Below are 18,070 nucleotides of genomic sequence, written 5' to 3'. Positions count from 1 at the left end.
CCCTCCTGCGTTCCTCCGGATCCTGGTCGAGAAAGAAACGCGTGCAAGTATTACTACTTCTGCAGAGGATCTGCATTTTTTTCTGCCTTTACTTTCCCCCAAAAACTTGGTCCTCTCACTCTCGAGGAAAGCGTTTCGAAATTTTAGTTCCATCTTTGGTTTAAATCTTCTAACGTCTGTCTATACTGAAGAAAATGGCAGAAAACGCACAAAATGTCATTGTAGGTTCTGAAGAAAGCCAAGTCGAAATTTTTACTTTCAGTCCCATTATTTCATTTAACATCTATTTTGATATTCTGAAATCTATAATACAACCTATTTTGACGTTTTGAAAAGTGAAAAGGCAAATTTCAGACATTATCAGAATCAAAGTAGGAGTTCATTGTATCATTATGGAAAATCTACTTTGCTAACTTAGCTGCTACGTTTTAGAATTCAAGGTTTAATGCAGAGCCAAGATTTCGTCGCTGGAAATTTCTTGGCAAAACTAGTAAGTCGAATAGGACCAAAAGAGATTGACATATACTTCAGAGTATCGAAGTAGGCGTGAGATGGAATATTGAGGTCGAAAATAGGATAAAAATTTCGTACACTTCGGAGGTGAAATTCTCGGCGTAATATCTGGCGACTTTTGAGTAGCGCCGGATAAACGCTTATTTCTTGGTTATTGAATGAGCAAAAGTATCGGTATCCGATATTTCCGCGCGTCGTGCAATTTCCAGCGACGTCGAGATTGTCGGAGTCGCGTCGCGTCGTGCCGCGCCATGTCGCCGCCGCAATTATTCGCCGTCTGCGCGACGACGAAATAATTACTTGGACAGCATATAACTATGGAACACCGTTATCCCAGAGCCTGGAAGCGGTCTCTGTCGCGGATACTGACGATGCCGTGGCTGCCTTCTCCCTACGCAATCCTCTTTCACCCAACTTTCGCGAAGATTGAAATAGTTCGGTGCGTCGCTTAACTCCTCGCGAATGGGCTATATTGCTGTCGATACACTCTCTCCTCCCCTCCTCTGTCCCTCCGCGGTTCTTCGGATGTGTACACCGTGTTTTCTCACCTCCTCCTTCTTCTCTCTTTCTCTTGTCTTATTGTCGCATTCCTGGCAAAATCTACATGACAATCCACTCGTAGCACACTTGCACCGTCCGGCGGAAGTGTGCGAGCTCATCGTTATAACGTCACTGATTACATTTCGCCCGCTATACCTTGGCCGCGAAACTTCAACGGCAGTTTGCTCAATCGGATTATTATAGCATCTAGTTGTTTTAATTGACCGTGTTTGTGATACACGATTAAAGAGCCCGTCTAACAGTGTGTATGTGTGTGTGTGTTCGCGCTCGAAGAGACCCGACTTCATCGATAGATTCGGCAACGCGCCACTGGTAGTTCTAGATTGAAGTTTCGAGGGCGCTTCGCAGATTGATAGGCGAGCTGCATTCGGGAAACCAGCCGCCATCGTGAACCAACAGACATCGCACGCGTTTCAATCGTTGCACCGATTGTTTCTCTCTTTTGCATTTTCCACGTGAAGTGCCGCGGACCGGCGATTGTTCTAATTTTCCCTTTCGCAAGATACACTCACAAGTAAACCTACTCAAAAGTTATACTCCGATTTCTTTCTAATTTGGCACAGATATAAAAGTACAAAAAATGTTTAGGTTATATTTTTTCATTTTGGCCTCCCCCCCCCCACTTTAACTTTCGCGGGCAATTTATAGCTTTTTAATGTTCTCACTTCTGTCACCAACAAGTGCAACAAAAATGCACAAGAAATAAAATTGAATACAAGATATAGGCGTTTTTGGTTTGCTGATTATGAATATGAAGTCAAATGTTCAAAATTATTTGTATAAATAATAAAATGTTAAACAAAACATGTAAAAAGTTGAAAAAAATTATTTATAGAAATAATTTTTCGGTTTGGCCGAGATTCGAACTATTTTTGACTAATTTAGCACATATTTAAAATGTTCTGGAATCTCGGTTAAAAAAATTTAGAAGGGTTCGTATCTCAGTTATGTTGATTTTGTTAAAATTATTTAACTATATCTTGTATTTAATTTTATTTTTTATGCATTTTTGTTGTATACTTGTTGATGAGTGAGAACATTAAAAAACTATAAACTGCCTTTGAAACTCAAAGTGGGCCAAAATGAAGAAATATGACCTAAATATTTTTTTGTACTTCTACATTTATGCCAAATTAGAAAGAAATCGGAGTGTACTTTTTGGGTAGGTTTACTTGGCAGCCGAATCGCGAATAGCACGAGAAAAAAGGAGGCTTGCATGGGGAGGAGAGGGTCGAGTCTCCTGTGAACTCGTCGTAAATCGCTCGGGAGCCTGCCGCCGGCTCAATTATCGGATCACCGAGGAAACAAAAAGTACACCCAGAAGGGGTTAACCTCGCGTAATGACCGCATTATCGAAATGGAACACCCGTGCGTCGAAGGGTTAATTGCCCTCCCTCTACAACCCTCCGTTCGTCTGAGTAGTCCCTCGGTTGACCGCCTCGTTTCGTCGTCTGCTTCTTCTCTCTCTTTCTCTCTCTCTCTCTCTCTCTCTCTCTCTCTCTCTCTCCCTCTCCTTTTCCTCTCACATGTAGCTATATCACTCTCGCGGACTAGCGTGCGAACTGGTTATGGACTGGTTAGTCGTTGCACTCCTGCCGAGAGTGGACTTTCAGGCGCCTCACGCTATCGTCGTCGCCGTAGTAGACTTCACGGCGCCCTTTTTTTCAACCCCCTTCACGCGCAACCTCGCTCGCCTTTTCTCTTTTTCCCCCCCTTTCCTTTTTGTTTCGTCAACTCCCCTCTTCCTTCTTGTGCACAGTCGGGACGACAGACGCGCGCGTGCACATTGCCAGCGCGACCGCCACGAGTAGAGTAGAGCTCTATCATTCCGTCATTCGATTTCTTTCGGGCAGCCATGATGCTCGTTTGAGAACGAAAGAGAGAGACTCTTCCACCGTCGGTCGGTCGGTCAGACGGGGGTGGCGAGGAGACCTTTTCGGCTCACGTCACGAGAAGCTCGGTCACGCACCCATCGCGGATCGATGGGCGTGTAGTACCGCCGCAGAGTAGCTGAGAAAGGTAATTCCGCGCTCGAGCCGCGGTATAATGGGCGTTTTGTTAAATATTGTCCCAAACAAACATTCGTATACCGCACACACGACGGTCGGTTTTGAAAGAAATATTTCAATGTACGGCGAGAAAAATAATAACAATGTTTATTGTGTGTAGAAGAACAGCAACGTCGAGAGTGACGAATACAATTAAATTGCCATTTCAAGAGAACACACACACGCTAAAAGTGTATCAATTCCTCTGCGGACACGTACCTAAATTCTGGTCTTTAAATATTCATATTTTAAGATAAATCTATAGAATATATACATATATGATTGGGTTGCGTAATAAGTAATTTCGGATTTTTCAACATCATAGTAGAATTTAATAAAACAATAGCTTTCTTGACCATTATTTATAGTGATTATTTCTTGCATGTGCTTACAAATGTCAAATATTTTTTCTCAGTGCACTCGAAAGATCAGACGATAATGTTCTCGCGATATCGCGACAGCAAAACGAGAGAGAGAGACGACGCAATACATATATGTATATATAAAACATATCTCATACTTCGGCGGATAATTTCGGAGATGGTACGTGACGGTTTGCCGGCAATTCCGCTACGACGATTCCTAATTCACGTCGTTCGCGGGCGATATTTTTGTGCATTCCGCTCGCAGTTATTCCCGGCACGCAGCGACGAGAAAGAAGGATATGAGGGACAGTCGGCCGCGCGAATCGAAAGCGCCCTTTCGCCGCGGAATCGTTGCGGGTAAATTATTAACGTCGCGTGTCGGGATATCTACCGGGTGGGCGACCGCCATCGATTCCCCGCCGCCGACGGTCGTCCTGCTTTTTCTCCTCGCGTGCCGTTGGTGCGTATGCATACGCGGGGTCGTATCTAGATGTGCCGCCGCGCTCGTCGCTTTAATTTCCATTTGTGACATTGTTATTAACCCGCCGCCGTACCCTCAATCTTCCGACCGCGGTGCATTATGATTCCGCCGCGCGGCAAGAAAATAATTGCTCCGAATCCTCCACGCGAATTGAACGATCGAACTGGCTGCTTGGCTGGCTGGCTGGCTGGCGACGTGCTGTGCTGCGTTGCTTTTACACGATCGCAAATAATAATACGCGGCGTGTCCTCTCGTTATTTTCGCGAACGAACATGCGCGCGGAAAATTTCATAGTTACCTTGTATGTCGAAAAATAGAGTCGGGTAAAGAGAACCAACCCAAATTTTGATCCTCACTATTAATCTCACTGTTCCATTCAACATTTATTTTGACGCTAAAACAAATGAAGAGGGAAATTCCGGTCAAATCACCAGTCATAGTAGGAGTATCATTAGAATTAAACCTAGTTTTTAACTTAGCTTTTACTGCGTTAGTAGAATTCAGGTTTTTCTCGCACTTGAAGTTCAATGGAGTCGAATGGAGAAATCACGATGAAAGATCAACAATAGCGGGAACTCGAGCCACAAAATTTTGTCAACGGCGGAAGGTTGAAACGTGCGGTTGACATAGATGTTCTCCCGCGACTGAGCTCGACGGATCTTTCATTTTTCACGGAGTACTCGAGATGCTCCGGCGAGTATTTGCCGGACGCTCCGGTGCAATCGGCTCTCGCGAATTATTGAACAAAGTAAATTCGCGATGAGACACCCGATCGATCGTGCCGCATCGAGATACGCTCGCTTTATTCATATCGCGATCGTCCGTCCCGCTAGGACGATTAAAAGCAATTTAGCTCGACTCTGTCGTCATATGATCGCGTGGAGTGTAATCGGCTTCGGTCTTGGGTACGACGGCTACGACCCAGTTCAGTCCGTTTCGTTTGCATATGCGGCTTGCATACCTCGTCGTGAGTACAAAGAGTGCGCTTTACCGCCACGTCACGGCTCGGAGAACCGCCTTGTTACGCCACGTAAGCGTGCGCGCGCGCGAATCTAAGGAAAAACGACGTCCCGACATTTTCGTTAAATAGTCCTGTTTGTCCTCACTCGGAGAGAATCTAATATATTTACTAGGAGTTCAATATTGAGTCGGATTTGACACTGTCCGGGTCGACCCGATTATTTGGATAGCAAGATAAATGTGACACTTGAAATTCAGGTTATCTCATGAGATATACGAACATCGTCGAAGCATCGAATCCGGATTCGGGTCTAAGTTCTCGGCGGAGTCAGTCAAACACGTTCGTAGGATCCGAGATCCCTCTCGAACATTTGACAATTAATAAATCGAAATAGTTGTAGGGATTCGGATCCGACGCTTCAACTGTTCGTGTATCTTGCGAGATATCCGCGGAATAATGCGGTTTTGAAGTGTCAGATCGGAACAGATCTCGAATGAATCCAAGAGAGGTTGATGTAAATTTTAGGGTGTCAAAATAGGTGCTGAATGTAGTAGTGAGCATGAAAGTAGAATCAAAATTTTACGCGGAATCGGCTATTTTCTCTTTCTGAGACGCGCGAGGCAAATATATATGCCTTCAATTGTGGATAACGTCAGGCGGACACAATAACAAGACCGAGTGCCGAGTGCACGATGATGATATCGAGTAGGAACGTGTCGCGTTCTTACACGTACACACGTTTGAAATACGGTCGCGCAGCTTTTTGCATTCCCCTGTAACCGCCTGTAACCTTATATTACGATGTTCCCATCGCCGGCTGTGGTTCCGTATGCAGCGCGTGTAGCCGCGATTTCTATGCTAAACGCGCGCTATCGCGATATAGCCGACAAATGATCGTCGGCGGCCATCGCGTTACGCTTTCGTCTCGTTTTCCCCGGGATGCGGCGCGCGATGGCTTCCCCGCGGTCCTCTCGCGCGATTCCGTGCGACAACCGAATTTCGCCGTGCGAAGCCCGCCTTGCCGTCTATCGTCTCATCTATTCGGAATTCCGTCGCTTAGGCGACGCGGATTGTGTACGTGAGTGTTGGTTAACGAAGCTTATGGTATTGCGAGGACGCGATTACCGGCCAGCCGAGCACCATTGTGCGGTTACAGCTCCGCCGTTCTTCGATCAGATTGATTATATAATTCATTATTCGCAATTCTCAATCGCCCTGTATTCTCCGCCGATTCCACTATCGGCGGGCGGGTAATCGCGTCAATATAAATACGTTGTGCGTGTTAATAGAGTCGTTAATTAAAATTTACCTGAGGTGAAACGTTCAGATTTTAATTTAGGCCTGTATTAATAGTTGTCGCCTGAAACTTGTCTCGCGTAAAATATTCAGTTTTTCATCCGGAGTTAAATCAAAGTTTTTTAATTTAATCATGATATATGTGACATTTATGTCATGATTTACCTGAAAAATTCTCATTTAACGTTAAATTCAAACCCGAGTTTGACTTGAGATTTTCAAGTAATATCAGTTGTATCAGTTGTATTATTTAATAGAGTCGTTACTTGAATCGTTACTTATCCGAGGTAAGATCTTAAGATTTGAATTTAGGCCCGTATTAATAGTTGGCACTTAAAACTTATTTCATGCGAAATACGCTGTCGCGCGATTACCGGTCAGCGATTGTGCGGTTATAGCTTCGCTTCTTCAATTAAACACGCAGATTGATTATATATAATTAATTATTCGCAATTCTCAATCGCTTCGTATTCCCCGCCAAACATTCCGATTGGGCGAACAGTTAAACGACAATAATCGCGCGCGTGCGCGCGTCAATATAAATACGTAATCTCTATCGATCTTGCCGAAATTTAATTCCTGCACGCTATAAATGCGCGTCAACCGCGCTCTCTCGAGGGAACTCGCGGATCGATCACTTGTTCCATTACATCCCGACCTTTCGGGCGGCGACAATGAAATTTTCAATCCAAGACACGCGATATAGACTCTGCAGTAAAATCAGATAGGAAGATCCAAGTCTCGGAGTTAGACAAATTTCGTCGCGCGAACTGCGATCCGGTCGGAATGAGGGAAAATCGAGTCGGATCGTCTATCTAAAGTAGCAATTTGAACTGCACAATTTACCCAGGCAGACAGGTGCACGTGAATTTGGCACTGGTCGAACTCTTTACCAGTTGACCGTTAAACTTTACTAGTCGCGGTTTGTTGCAGAAGTTACATTCCTCACGAATGCTTCATTACAGTACTCCTATTTATCACATAAAATGACAAAATAGAAACACAAGAAATATAAAAGACATTATCCAAATTTGTCCCAAACATTACTGCCAACGGTGCTATCCGCCCAACTCGAAATTTTGGCTCCATGTTAAATGTTCCTTGAATTCTACAACGCAGTAGGAGCAAAGTTAGCAAAGTTAGCAAAGTAGGTTTAATTCCAATGATACAATTTATTCCTACTTTGACTCCGATGTCGGAAATTATCGATTCTCTCGTGATAATCAAGAGTTTATTTGAACAGTCGGAATACAGAGTATTCAGTATTAAAGCTTAATGACTCGCGCGGCTGAAATGCAGCGACTCGTTGATTTATTCTCGATGCGCCCGTCCGCGCCGACGTTTGACGTGGCTTTAATAAGCAAGAACGGCCGTATTAAGAATTTAATCTTTCGCGTGTCGAGAAAGGAATTAAGGGGTTAACGTCGGCCAGCGTTTACGCTCGCGGCCGCTCGGAAGGGCCGTGCTAAATCTCTAATTGAGCAATGTATCTTAGCTGGTGCGCGCGCTCCGCGAAGGCCTCCGACGTACGTACGGAAAGAATTATCGCGGCTCGCGGAGAATTAATCGTTGCTTTTATTTTTAGAGCGTCCCGCGGCGACGTTGGCTCGCACTCCCCGCAGTAGAAATAATTAAATTCTAATCCCGCCGAGTTTTTATCACTCGAGAGAGAGATTTTCCTTCGGCGCGCACCGCCTCATATACATTGACAATTAAACGCGGCAGTTGCTCGCGGAAACACGTTTAATTGCACTGAGAAAGGAATGCTTGGTATTTCGTAATCACACGGAGAAATAATTACTATGAATTGTATGAAAAATCTGAAGAAGGCTCTGATGAACGAAAACTAAAAAATTTAAAAGCCAAACACGAATCTTGCCATCTCGAGTCGAAATTTTCGCCTTATGTTGAACGTTGAATTGTACAACACAGTAGAAGCTAAGTTAGCAAAGTAGGTTTAATTTTAATGATACAATTTATTCCTCAGAGCCTTTGGATTTTATTATACAATTATATTCTTCTTATATGCTCTCTTTGAAGAAGTTGAGAATCGAAATGTCTGGACTACTTTATGTTAGATCAGACTTAAAATTTTTGCAAGTTATTAGATCTAACTTGAAGTTTTTCTTTGTAAATATAATTGTGTTATAGCACCATAAGATCCGTGCTTGGCTCTTAAAGGCCCATTCTTTGTCTCTTACTGCAAATTATGTTCGAGCAAAGCATCCTTCCTTCTTTCCTTCCTTCTTTATTAAATTCTACATCTTCCGACGGCAAGATCCTTCTTTTAGCGCGCATGTTAGAACGGCGGAAACACGCTGTCCTTTCGCCTGTGCGTGCGAGAACGCTGCGAAATTTAACAGAGTGTTAACGGCCCCGCCTTCTCGCGGTTGATATAATTTTCCACTCGAGTTGACCGCCTTGCGGGGACCGTCTTGCGACGTATCGACCTGTCCTAACAGGACACCCCGTAGACGCATAAATCCGTATACATTAGCACGCGTTATGGGACCGGATAGACCGTGCGCACTCGGCATAGTAATTCATTGTCCGTTAAATCGCCTCGTTCGCTTTAATGACGTCGGCGCTATGGGAAAAGCATTTTACGGGGCGACCATCTATATTTCGTCGCGTTTTATTGCATTTATCCGGCGTTTTCGTCGGTCGGGCGGGAGAGAGAGAAAGAAGAGAGAGATGGAGAGAGAAGACCACGCGGCTGCCACGCGACCATCGACGAAATCGATGGCGCATGTTAATTTATATCGCGGTTTTACGATCCCATAATCTCGGCGAACGTGGCCTGCTTCGACGCTCCGGGCATAACATTGGTCGGAATTATGATAAAAGCCGCGACCCGATTACGACTGGCGTAAACCGCTTCATTGTTCGCGGTCGCGGAACGAATTACAATGTGACACGACGACACGATGGAAAAGATGTTTTTCTATCTCTGTCTGACGGAAGAAATTCTTCGTTTCTGTTTCAGGAATAATGAAGAGAGAAGCCGAGACCGGCGCTATGACAGGTTCCGGGGGTCCGACGAGTCCCCACAAGCGTTATCGACAGGGTGACGATGAACTCCGTCTTCTCATACCGAGTAAGGTGAGTATGTCGTCGTCGTAAGGGTCGATACGCCGCGTTACCGTGGAAATACCCAAACACAAGAAAAAAGTCAGGATGGTGTCAAAGTGACGAGGAAATGACAAAGAATTCATTTTTCAATCGCGATTCAATCATCTTCTCATCATTTTAACTCATCGTGTTTTTCTGTTCTATTTTGAATATCCTCGATCTGGTAATACCAATGACTAACAGGCATGTTGATTTATCGGGTCGAGTCACAACTTCCGCCGAGGCTCGCTGATATATCCATTTCTCCTTGACACTCGTGACAAAAGTCGATTAGTCGTCTGTTAGAAGGACGCACAATTATTATAACATTTTCAAATAAATATATAGTAATTGTGATCATAATTTCTCTCTGTGTACGCTTCCAGATTACAAAAAATTTTGTTGTGATCTTTACTGCAATATTTTTTTCGTGTACTAAAACTTAATAATCTGCTTCTATCAAAGCAGTTAAAATTAGATTTTTGAAAAAAATATTTACGAAAAAAATAATGGAAAAAAATTAAATTTAAAAAAGAAAAAAGGGTTAGAGATATTACACTAGAACTACCTATTTCTAGAGCGATTAAAATTACAGAGTTTTGAAAGAAAAAACGCAAAGGAAAAAAATATTAATTTTCCCTTCCTAGTTGTATTTGACGTCAATCAAAAATATAAAATATGCCGTTATAAGCTTGAGTGATTCCCATGAGAAATAACGAACACGTCATGTCGGCTGCTTTGGTAGTTCTAGAGTGTAAATTTCGCGCAAAAATATTCGCTCGACGATTCAGAGCGGGAAATTCATTTTGTATGAGGGGAAAGTCACGGGAATTCGAGTGACTTGGCTGTGTCACTTCGCTTCTCGAGCGGAATTACACTCGAAGAAATTCAGCAAGTGCGACTCGAGCCAATGAAGACGAATTTTCCCGGCAAAACAGTATCATCCAGGGCAAGCCCCGAGGTCTCCTCCTCTTCCTCCTCCTCCTCCTCCTCGTCGTCGTCGTCGTCGTTCCTCGTTCATTCATTCATTCACTTCCGCGCGTCTCTTTCGCGAGCCTTCGTCCAACCCGCCTCCGTGTTTCGCGACGAGAGCATACGCGTTTCAGAGTGCATTGTGAGTTGCACGCACGTTGCCGGGTGCTTCCCACGTGCCGCACACTGGGTCACTGTATTTTCCAGTCACGCGTGTTGCCCGACTGTTTTCGCATCGCGAATGGGAGGAGAGACGGTTAACGGCTCCCATATGCGCAATACGGGACCACCTCCGGCCACGTCCGTTCCGTCGCGGAACAGCCGGAGGCTCTTCCGGTCATTGTCGCCACGCTCGACGGACCGTTATCGGTTTCTCCCGGCTTGCTTGCTTACTTTCCTTGCCACCTCGCGAGAAATCCGCGTCGGGAAGCCGCGCGCGCGCGCGCGCGCGAACGTCGTCACCGGTCCAAGTTTCGGCGAGGCGCTAACGAAAATCCCGTTATCTCAGCGCGACCTCCGCAGAGGGAAACGCGTTTTCTTCTCAACGGAGCGCGGCGAGAAAGGTACCATTAGTTTCTATCCTCTCGCCGCGCCAACGTGTATCGTTAGCTTCGGATGTTTCTTCGGGCTCGGGCGGATATTTTCTTGCGCCACACCGTTTCCTCCGCAGCGCACAATAAGACGCAGGAGGCGAATATCGCGATTGTAGCCTGCCTGCCTGACTGCCTGCTTTCGAAGGTACCGGCAGAGAGAAGTAATATCGCGGATCGAGGTCTATCTGTGCCTCCTTTCGCTAAGGTGGTGATTGATTGTAGCATTGCGAATACCGAAAGGAACGGTTGAAGCACTACTCGTGCTGCTTCGCGCTTCCTTTGTCCGACCAGTGTTTACCAGGGGAATCGCCGACGGTGATTTTGTCGAGAAAACCGCGGAGCTTCCTTCAAAGTGCCGGATTTCCAAATTAATCGCGCACCCACTTCTTCTCTCGTCCGCAGTTTCGCAGTAATTTTCTCAGCCGCGACGGAGGATATCGAAGCTTCCTGTCTGGCAGCTGTTGACTCACGGCAGCGGTGACTCAGTTTCGCGAATTTCGTTCGCGGCCTTCGCATAATTATTAATTCGAGCCTGACCGTTTTCCAAGAGACGTGCCCCGTCCACCACGGCCGTATCTTAGCTGCTTCTGCTCAGTGTTGGGCATTAACCCTTCGGATGTATCACCCAGACATATGTACGATTGATTTGTCGATTATTTTAGTCAAACAAGATTCTAATCGATCAATGGTCGAACGCTGCTTCTTTCAAACCTTTTTCCACGTGCAGTTTGTCTTTTGGAACGTGCCAGTTATTCAAGCAACTCCAAGTTCTTCGCTCTCATCGTATCCGCAGGGTGTAATTCGCGTAAACTGCTCGCGCGGCCGCGAGCGTTAATAAGCTTAATTGAATTGAATGCTCGATCGTCACGTGGGAGCGCAGATAAGCACCTCGTCATCACCCGTCTACACGCGAGCGCTCGAAAAAAGCAAACGCACCGTGAAACGATATCCGGCGAGCGTCGCGCGAGTTAAATGATTAAGTCGCTACTGTTTACACTTTCGCGCTTGATATTATCGCGAGTCACCGTCGTGATACCTAAACAAGACGAGGGGGCTCAGTAGAGTTTCTCGAGTCAGAGAGTTAAGAAACCGTCCGCCATTTATAGGAAGGAAGTAAGTGAGGGAGAAGCCGCTTCTCAGTCATATCAGTCTTAGAACTTCCGTTTCACTCCTACTAGAGTTGTTCCTCCGCTCTCTCTCTCTCTCTCTTACGTCATCCCTACACGGAAAAAAGAGATGTGGTGCACCTAACAAAAAATATTTAGTTGTAAGCAAATAGCTGCATCATTCTACATATTTTTGTATGATAGTTATGTGTATGGTTGATTTGACTTACTTACTTTGGTGTGTCAACTACATCAATGAAGCTGCGCGTGATCCGGTTGTGGCAACCAGAAATTAGTAAGGGGATCATTTTGCATAGACAAGCTAAATATCGATATAGTTGCATTAATCAATGCTATATTGCAAAGCAGCGATGTTAGAAAACAAAAGCAATTTACTACGCGCACAGCTAGAGATGTATATGTGTGAAAACTGGTACTGAGTGTATAAATATACACAACAGAACACAAGTATACATTTGTAGTTGCCTCGTAATGAGCCGCGTTTGTATTAACCGTGTATTATTACTGCTGCAACATAAGTAACTCAGCCATTGCTCTTTGGTTACACATAAATGTTTCGTATTTTACTATTGAATCTGGTTGGCACAATCAGATTTCTGTATGGATCAACCATATTGTTTTTTCCGTGTACACTGAGAGAAAAAAATAGTTGGAATAACTATAATCTCACTATATTTTATAGTTCGTTTTGGCCTCAAACATATATTTATAGTTCATCTAAAGATGAAGATGAAGATGAAGATGTTCATGAAGATATAGTAGAATGAACACAGATTTATAGTCACCATCTTATTACTCTATATATATATATGGTAAAGCACCTTTTGGGAACATAGTTACATGTACCTATATTTGCCAAATATTCCAATTGTATTGACTATATAAAATAGTTAATTTCTCTTACCATTCAATATTTGCCACCTTACCATATTTTTTATTTCAAATAATTATAATTCTTGGTAAAAATTTTACACGGGTCAGTTATACCATACTTATATTGTAAATATTACAAATATTATGGTAACATTTACTATAAAAATTATATTCCTAACTATAATATTTTTACTATGCCATTATAGTTCCAAATATCATACATTTTTCTCTCAGTGTAAAAATGACGGATAGGATACAATCAGGAACCATCGTTCCTCGTCCTAACTCTGACTGGAGGAACTCTAGAGAGACAGCAGGGGCTCGCGAATTCGCCAGCTCGCCGAGGGTGCGCGCGACTCCGCCAAGGTCGGCGCGCGTGACATCATTACGGACGGCCCTGGCACGATCGCGCCCGTTTGTTAATTTCGTAATGGGCAACAACAGCGTGCACCCACGTCGAGAGGTGGTGCCGGCGCGATTTAATCGGCGCCGCGAGGACGCCTTATTGCGATCCAGGTGGTCGAGCACGAACGCCTCGTCGCGCTCGATCGCGATCGAATCTCTCGCTACGTAATCGACGATATCATCGCGTGCCGTCGTTGGCGGCGCATGGTGTGTCAGGGACGATCGCATTGGGGATAGTGCCCGCTCGAGGCGGGATTGCGTCTCCGCAGTGTCGTGCAATTTTTGAGAAAATCCATCGGGGATGTTGTATGTGGGCGTGTCTCTCCGACAGCGACCACCCAAGTCGACCACTTTTTACCCAATTTTCAACCTTTATTATTCCATTCTTATTTTGGTACTCTGAAGCCTATGATACAATCTATTTTGACACTAAAAAAATGAAAAATTTCGGACATCGTCAGAATCAAAGTAGGAGTAAATTGTACCATTAGAATTAAACCTACTTTATTAACTGAGCTTCTATTGCGTTGCAAAACTCAAGGTTTCGACTCGAGCAGCTGTGTTGTAGACACGTTGGATCATTCGGATCTCATGATGGAGGAGCCTCGACTCGTTTCGCGTGTTGTGTCCGTAAACCAGAAATTCTCTATAATCTGGGCTATCTTGAGAGTGTCGAGCGTGTCGAAAGAGTCTCGAAGCGTTTTGAAAGTCTCGGAGGTCACAGCCATTGTTGCGATATGATCTACATACGTGCGTATGCTACTCACGTACAACTGTGCGTGAGACTCTGTGCGGGAGGAAAGAAGAAGATTGCGCTCGTCTGACGGAAATCGTTTGGTTCTGGATGGTACATGGCGGAAATTTTGTAATAAAAATTATTATAAATTATAACTGAAGAACACTCTCCGGGTTCGAATAACATCTGGTAGATTTCAGATTAATGGCTCACTTTATCAGAGGAGGGATATTCTTTCACTGAGAGTTTTCGCTTATGTGAAATATGGGATTGCAAGGAATAACACTTTGCAACTTTCGAAACGGGGATTTGAGCGTCCGTCGCGGATTCTCGCGGTCTTCTCGCGGTCTTTTACTTTCGTTCGCAATTTTTTCGAGCGACACACGCGGACGCGAACGGGATGAAAATGACCGCATAGCCGCCGCATTGCTGCATAATGCGCCGTTGCTGACGCGCATCAGAGCGTGTCCCTGACGCGCCTCCTCTCGCGTAGGAGAAAGTGTTAATTGCCAGGGCTTATTTAATTAGCTGTCGGAACGTGATGAATCGTCCGTCGTTAAAGAAGCGCCGTCGTTTCGGGCCGCGCATTGTCGCGAATCTTGAAGAATTCAACGCCCTTCGTATGGCGTGCTTACGAATCGCATTCTGCGCGCATTAAGGCCCACACCTACAATAGATGGAGTAAGGAGTAGAAGTAGGACTAAGACGAAATGGAAGTAATTTATTTCGTTTACTCCAGCTCCTTACTCCAGCTACTTAATTCAGGCTTACTCCATGTGACGTAGACGGACAAACTTTATTGTAGATCGGGCCTAAGCGAAATAAATTATTTCCATTTCGTCTTACTCCTACTCCTTATTCCATCTATTGTAGATTGGGCGTAAATCGCGACCGTTTCTCGCGCAAACAGTCGCGCCTGTCTTCGCGACACATGCCGGAAGCATGGCGGGCGCGGCGAAATTAAAATCCCGGCCAACTAACTGAGCGTCGACGGCGAAAAAGATTTTTTTATCGCGGACGACTCTTGGAGAAAGCGGTGTGCTGTGTTGCCGCGACTCGTGACGGGAGAGCGGAATTTCCGTCCTCGGCACACCTCGGGGCGGATTATTTCACTTGCAGATTTTTCATTTAATAAATATTTGTCACGCGCTCGGCCCGCCGGCGACACGCTTACTCGGTTAATGCTGCGAAGATCGCGGAGATACGCTGAGGATGATGTAGCGTGCGAGATTCATTATCCCGCAGATTGTTCTGGTGCCAAACGGTTGTGAGCATCGCTCACTGTCACTCGTCTCCTCTCTTGATTCACGATCTCCACCTCCAGCTCATCCACGGGAAACTGTAGAAATAATTGCTCGTTACGAACAATTACGCACGTATCCTCGTCGTTTGTCGTTATCTGACGTTCCGTTACACTTTTTTGTTGCAGGTAGCTGGTTCGATAATCGGCAAGGGCGGTCAGAACATCACGAAACTCAGAAGTCAGGTAAGCTTTTGGGCTTCGACTAGTTCATAGTTTTGACGTAGTCTCGCTCCCTCTCTTTGTCCGTTCTCTCACAAAGCTCTTTTCGCGGGAGCGAAGACGAGAAAGAGAGAGAGAGAGAGAGAGAGAAAGAGAGAGAGAGAAACCGAGAGAAAGAGAGAGAGCGATGCAGAGAGACGGCGGGAGACGAGGATCGCACAAATAATTCAGCGGGAGGATCGTAAAAACCGTCTGAGAAATGTGACTCCAAAACACGCGCTCCTGCGCGATTACCATCTTCATGCTCTGCGAAGCGACGTGTTTTTACGGTCTTCCGGTCACGTGTGTGTGTTTCACTTTCTAATTATGTCGGATTTTCAGTTGATTAAGAGTCATTTTTTTTTTCTTTGGTTCACCAGACCCCCGGCGACTCACGCTAATTCGCGATGTCGGCCAATGAGTCGCGGCTTTCGTTTCACGTGTAACGTTTTCTTGCGCACCGTCTGCGGATCGATGACGCGAGCGCCTGTAAAACGTAAATTAATGAACCCTTCGGCTCCCTCAGAGCCTTTAAATTTTCTCTCTTTGAATTGAAAATAATGGATTGATCCTTTATGGCCCAAGCATCGATCCCGTTCGAATCAAATTTCACAGAATAAGTCATAGAATAGTGAGGACGTTTCCGAGTGTGCTCCGAGTGGAATTTTGACCGTCGTGAAGCACGATTTTCTGAATGCACATAATTGTGCACATTCACACGTTTACACGCGTGTGTCCCAGCTGCAAGCATTTTAATAAATATCTCATAACCATGATAAAATGAGCAGCAAAGCGCCATGATCGGCGCTTCTTTCATGAGAATTGGGACGAAAAATATAGCTTTATCTCGATATATCGATAATATTACATCGACCGAGTCGTCATTACTTTGCCAATGTATACAAAATTTGGGGAAGATCCAAAGTGAATGTACACAATTGCGTACACTGGGCCTTAAAGGGTTAATTGCGGATTTGTTGCCACGACAATTTTGTCACATTCTTGTATTAAATTTACCATGTTTGATACCAAAAGTATCAATGCCCGGATTATACCTGAACATTCTTGCTGTGTCTTAGTTTTAAATATAAATATTTTAAACTCACATATATAGTATCGAATATATACATACATTCTAAAATATGTTCTAAAATATATGTTAAAAGTTTAAATATTCGTATTTAAAGATCAAAACAATAAGAATGTTCAGAATTAGACACGCGAAATGGTACTTTTTTACCTCAATTCAAAGAGAGCGATTGCAGCGGTCGCATGTGAAAGGACGACTTTATCGCGGGAATTTGTCTCGCCTGGCGCTCGTCTCGTTCTCCAAAGACACCTCCCCCTCCCCCTCTTCCCCCATATCCGTACGCGAGCTTCATTATGCATTTGGTTCCCGAAACGTGCGGAGGGGGAGGGGCCTCTCCCTCGTCTTTCGTCCGTATATCTCACGTCGTGCGCTCGTATCAATATTTCATGAGACGTTCGTTATTTCTCGGTTACAAGTATAGCTACGGCCAGTCCTACGCTCGCTTCGATTTTATTTTCGCGCCGTATCTTAAGGACGACACGCGAAACTTGCATGTTTTATGATCGATGGCGAGAGAGAGAGAGAGCTCGTCCTTTTCTCCGCGAGAGAGACGTCGACGTGGAGATGCGAGATCCTCTCGCCGTCGAGCGCGCGTGATCGATACATCATGCTCTAGTTTTTCGCCACGGTCAACGTCGCACCAGATGTCACGTCGAATGATCATGATCTTATGATCATGTTTTAAGCAAGCGCGACTGTGATTCGTCACGCCTGCTCGAGCCAAATGAATACGTGGAATGCGCGCGGTGCATGTGAAGGTTCACGAGCCATCTCGTCAGCGTCATATGACTCATAGTCAATTCAGCCAGTTAGTCGAGCGACGCCTTCGATGAGATCGACGCGGCTGGAGTTGTCGCGACTCCACGGATCGTTGCTGAAGCCGGCGGATACCGAGGAGACTCTCTCGCGGGACCGTCGAATTTCGCGTGACGAGAGCGCGTTCATAACGTTCGCGATTTCCAAGAGTCTCGCGGAGCTCCTTTCTATCCGGTCGACGTGAAAATCTTCTCCGACGAACGCCGGATATGAGCGTTCATACGAATGAGGCGTATTTCACGTAGAAATACACCAGCAAATGAAATGTGTGCATCTCACTCGCGAAATTGAATATAAAACTCTCGAATGAAAGTGTCTCTCTTTCTCTCTTTTCATCTCTCTATACTGAGAAAAAATACTAGAGCATTTTTTTGTGGGACATAAAGTTTATTCACAGAAATAAACTTTATTTCACGGAAGTAAATTTCCCACAAATGAAGAGAGCGGTCAGCTCTCAAGCTTTTAGCTCCATCTTGTGGCATTCGTAATCTTAAATTACTTTTTAATAAGGCATCGCTTTGATACTTATGTATCTGTTTATAAATAGCTGTAATTTTATCAAAAAATTGTTTAAGATCTCGCACGTCGCAAAATGGGATTAAATTTGGTCGCGCTCTTGTG

The 18,070-nt window shown here is 44.9% G+C and overlaps 1 protein-coding gene across 11 annotated transcripts in view; it reads left to right on the top strand.

Annotated features, from left to right (window-relative positions):
* LOC116846335 (heterogeneous nuclear ribonucleoprotein K) overlaps positions 1 to 18,070 on the top strand; it is a 137,744-nt gene that overhangs the window by 60,473 nt on the left and 59,201 nt on the right. For all 11 annotated transcript variants that reach the window (XM_032820033.1, XM_032820040.1, XM_032820029.1 and 8 more), the window contains 2 exons: positions 9,212 to 9,327; positions 15,472 to 15,528. In XM_032820033.1, coding sequence (XP_032675924.1) covers positions 9,217 to 9,327; positions 15,472 to 15,528 — 168 coding nt within the window. In that variant the 5' untranslated portion in view covers positions 9,212 to 9,216. The remainder of the gene's footprint in view (positions 1 to 9,211; positions 9,328 to 15,471; positions 15,529 to 18,070) is intronic.

This window comes from Odontomachus brunneus, unplaced genomic scaffold (assembly GCF_010583005.1).
Source record: "Odontomachus brunneus isolate Ranch 3 - 2012 unplaced genomic scaffold, Obru_v1 Obru_scaffold_063, whole genome shotgun sequence".
Classification (NCBI taxonomy): Eukaryota; Metazoa; Arthropoda; class Insecta; order Hymenoptera; family Formicidae; genus Odontomachus; species Odontomachus brunneus.
Note: the sequence above shows the minus strand (reverse complement) of the source record. Positions and strands in the feature narration are given on the sequence as shown.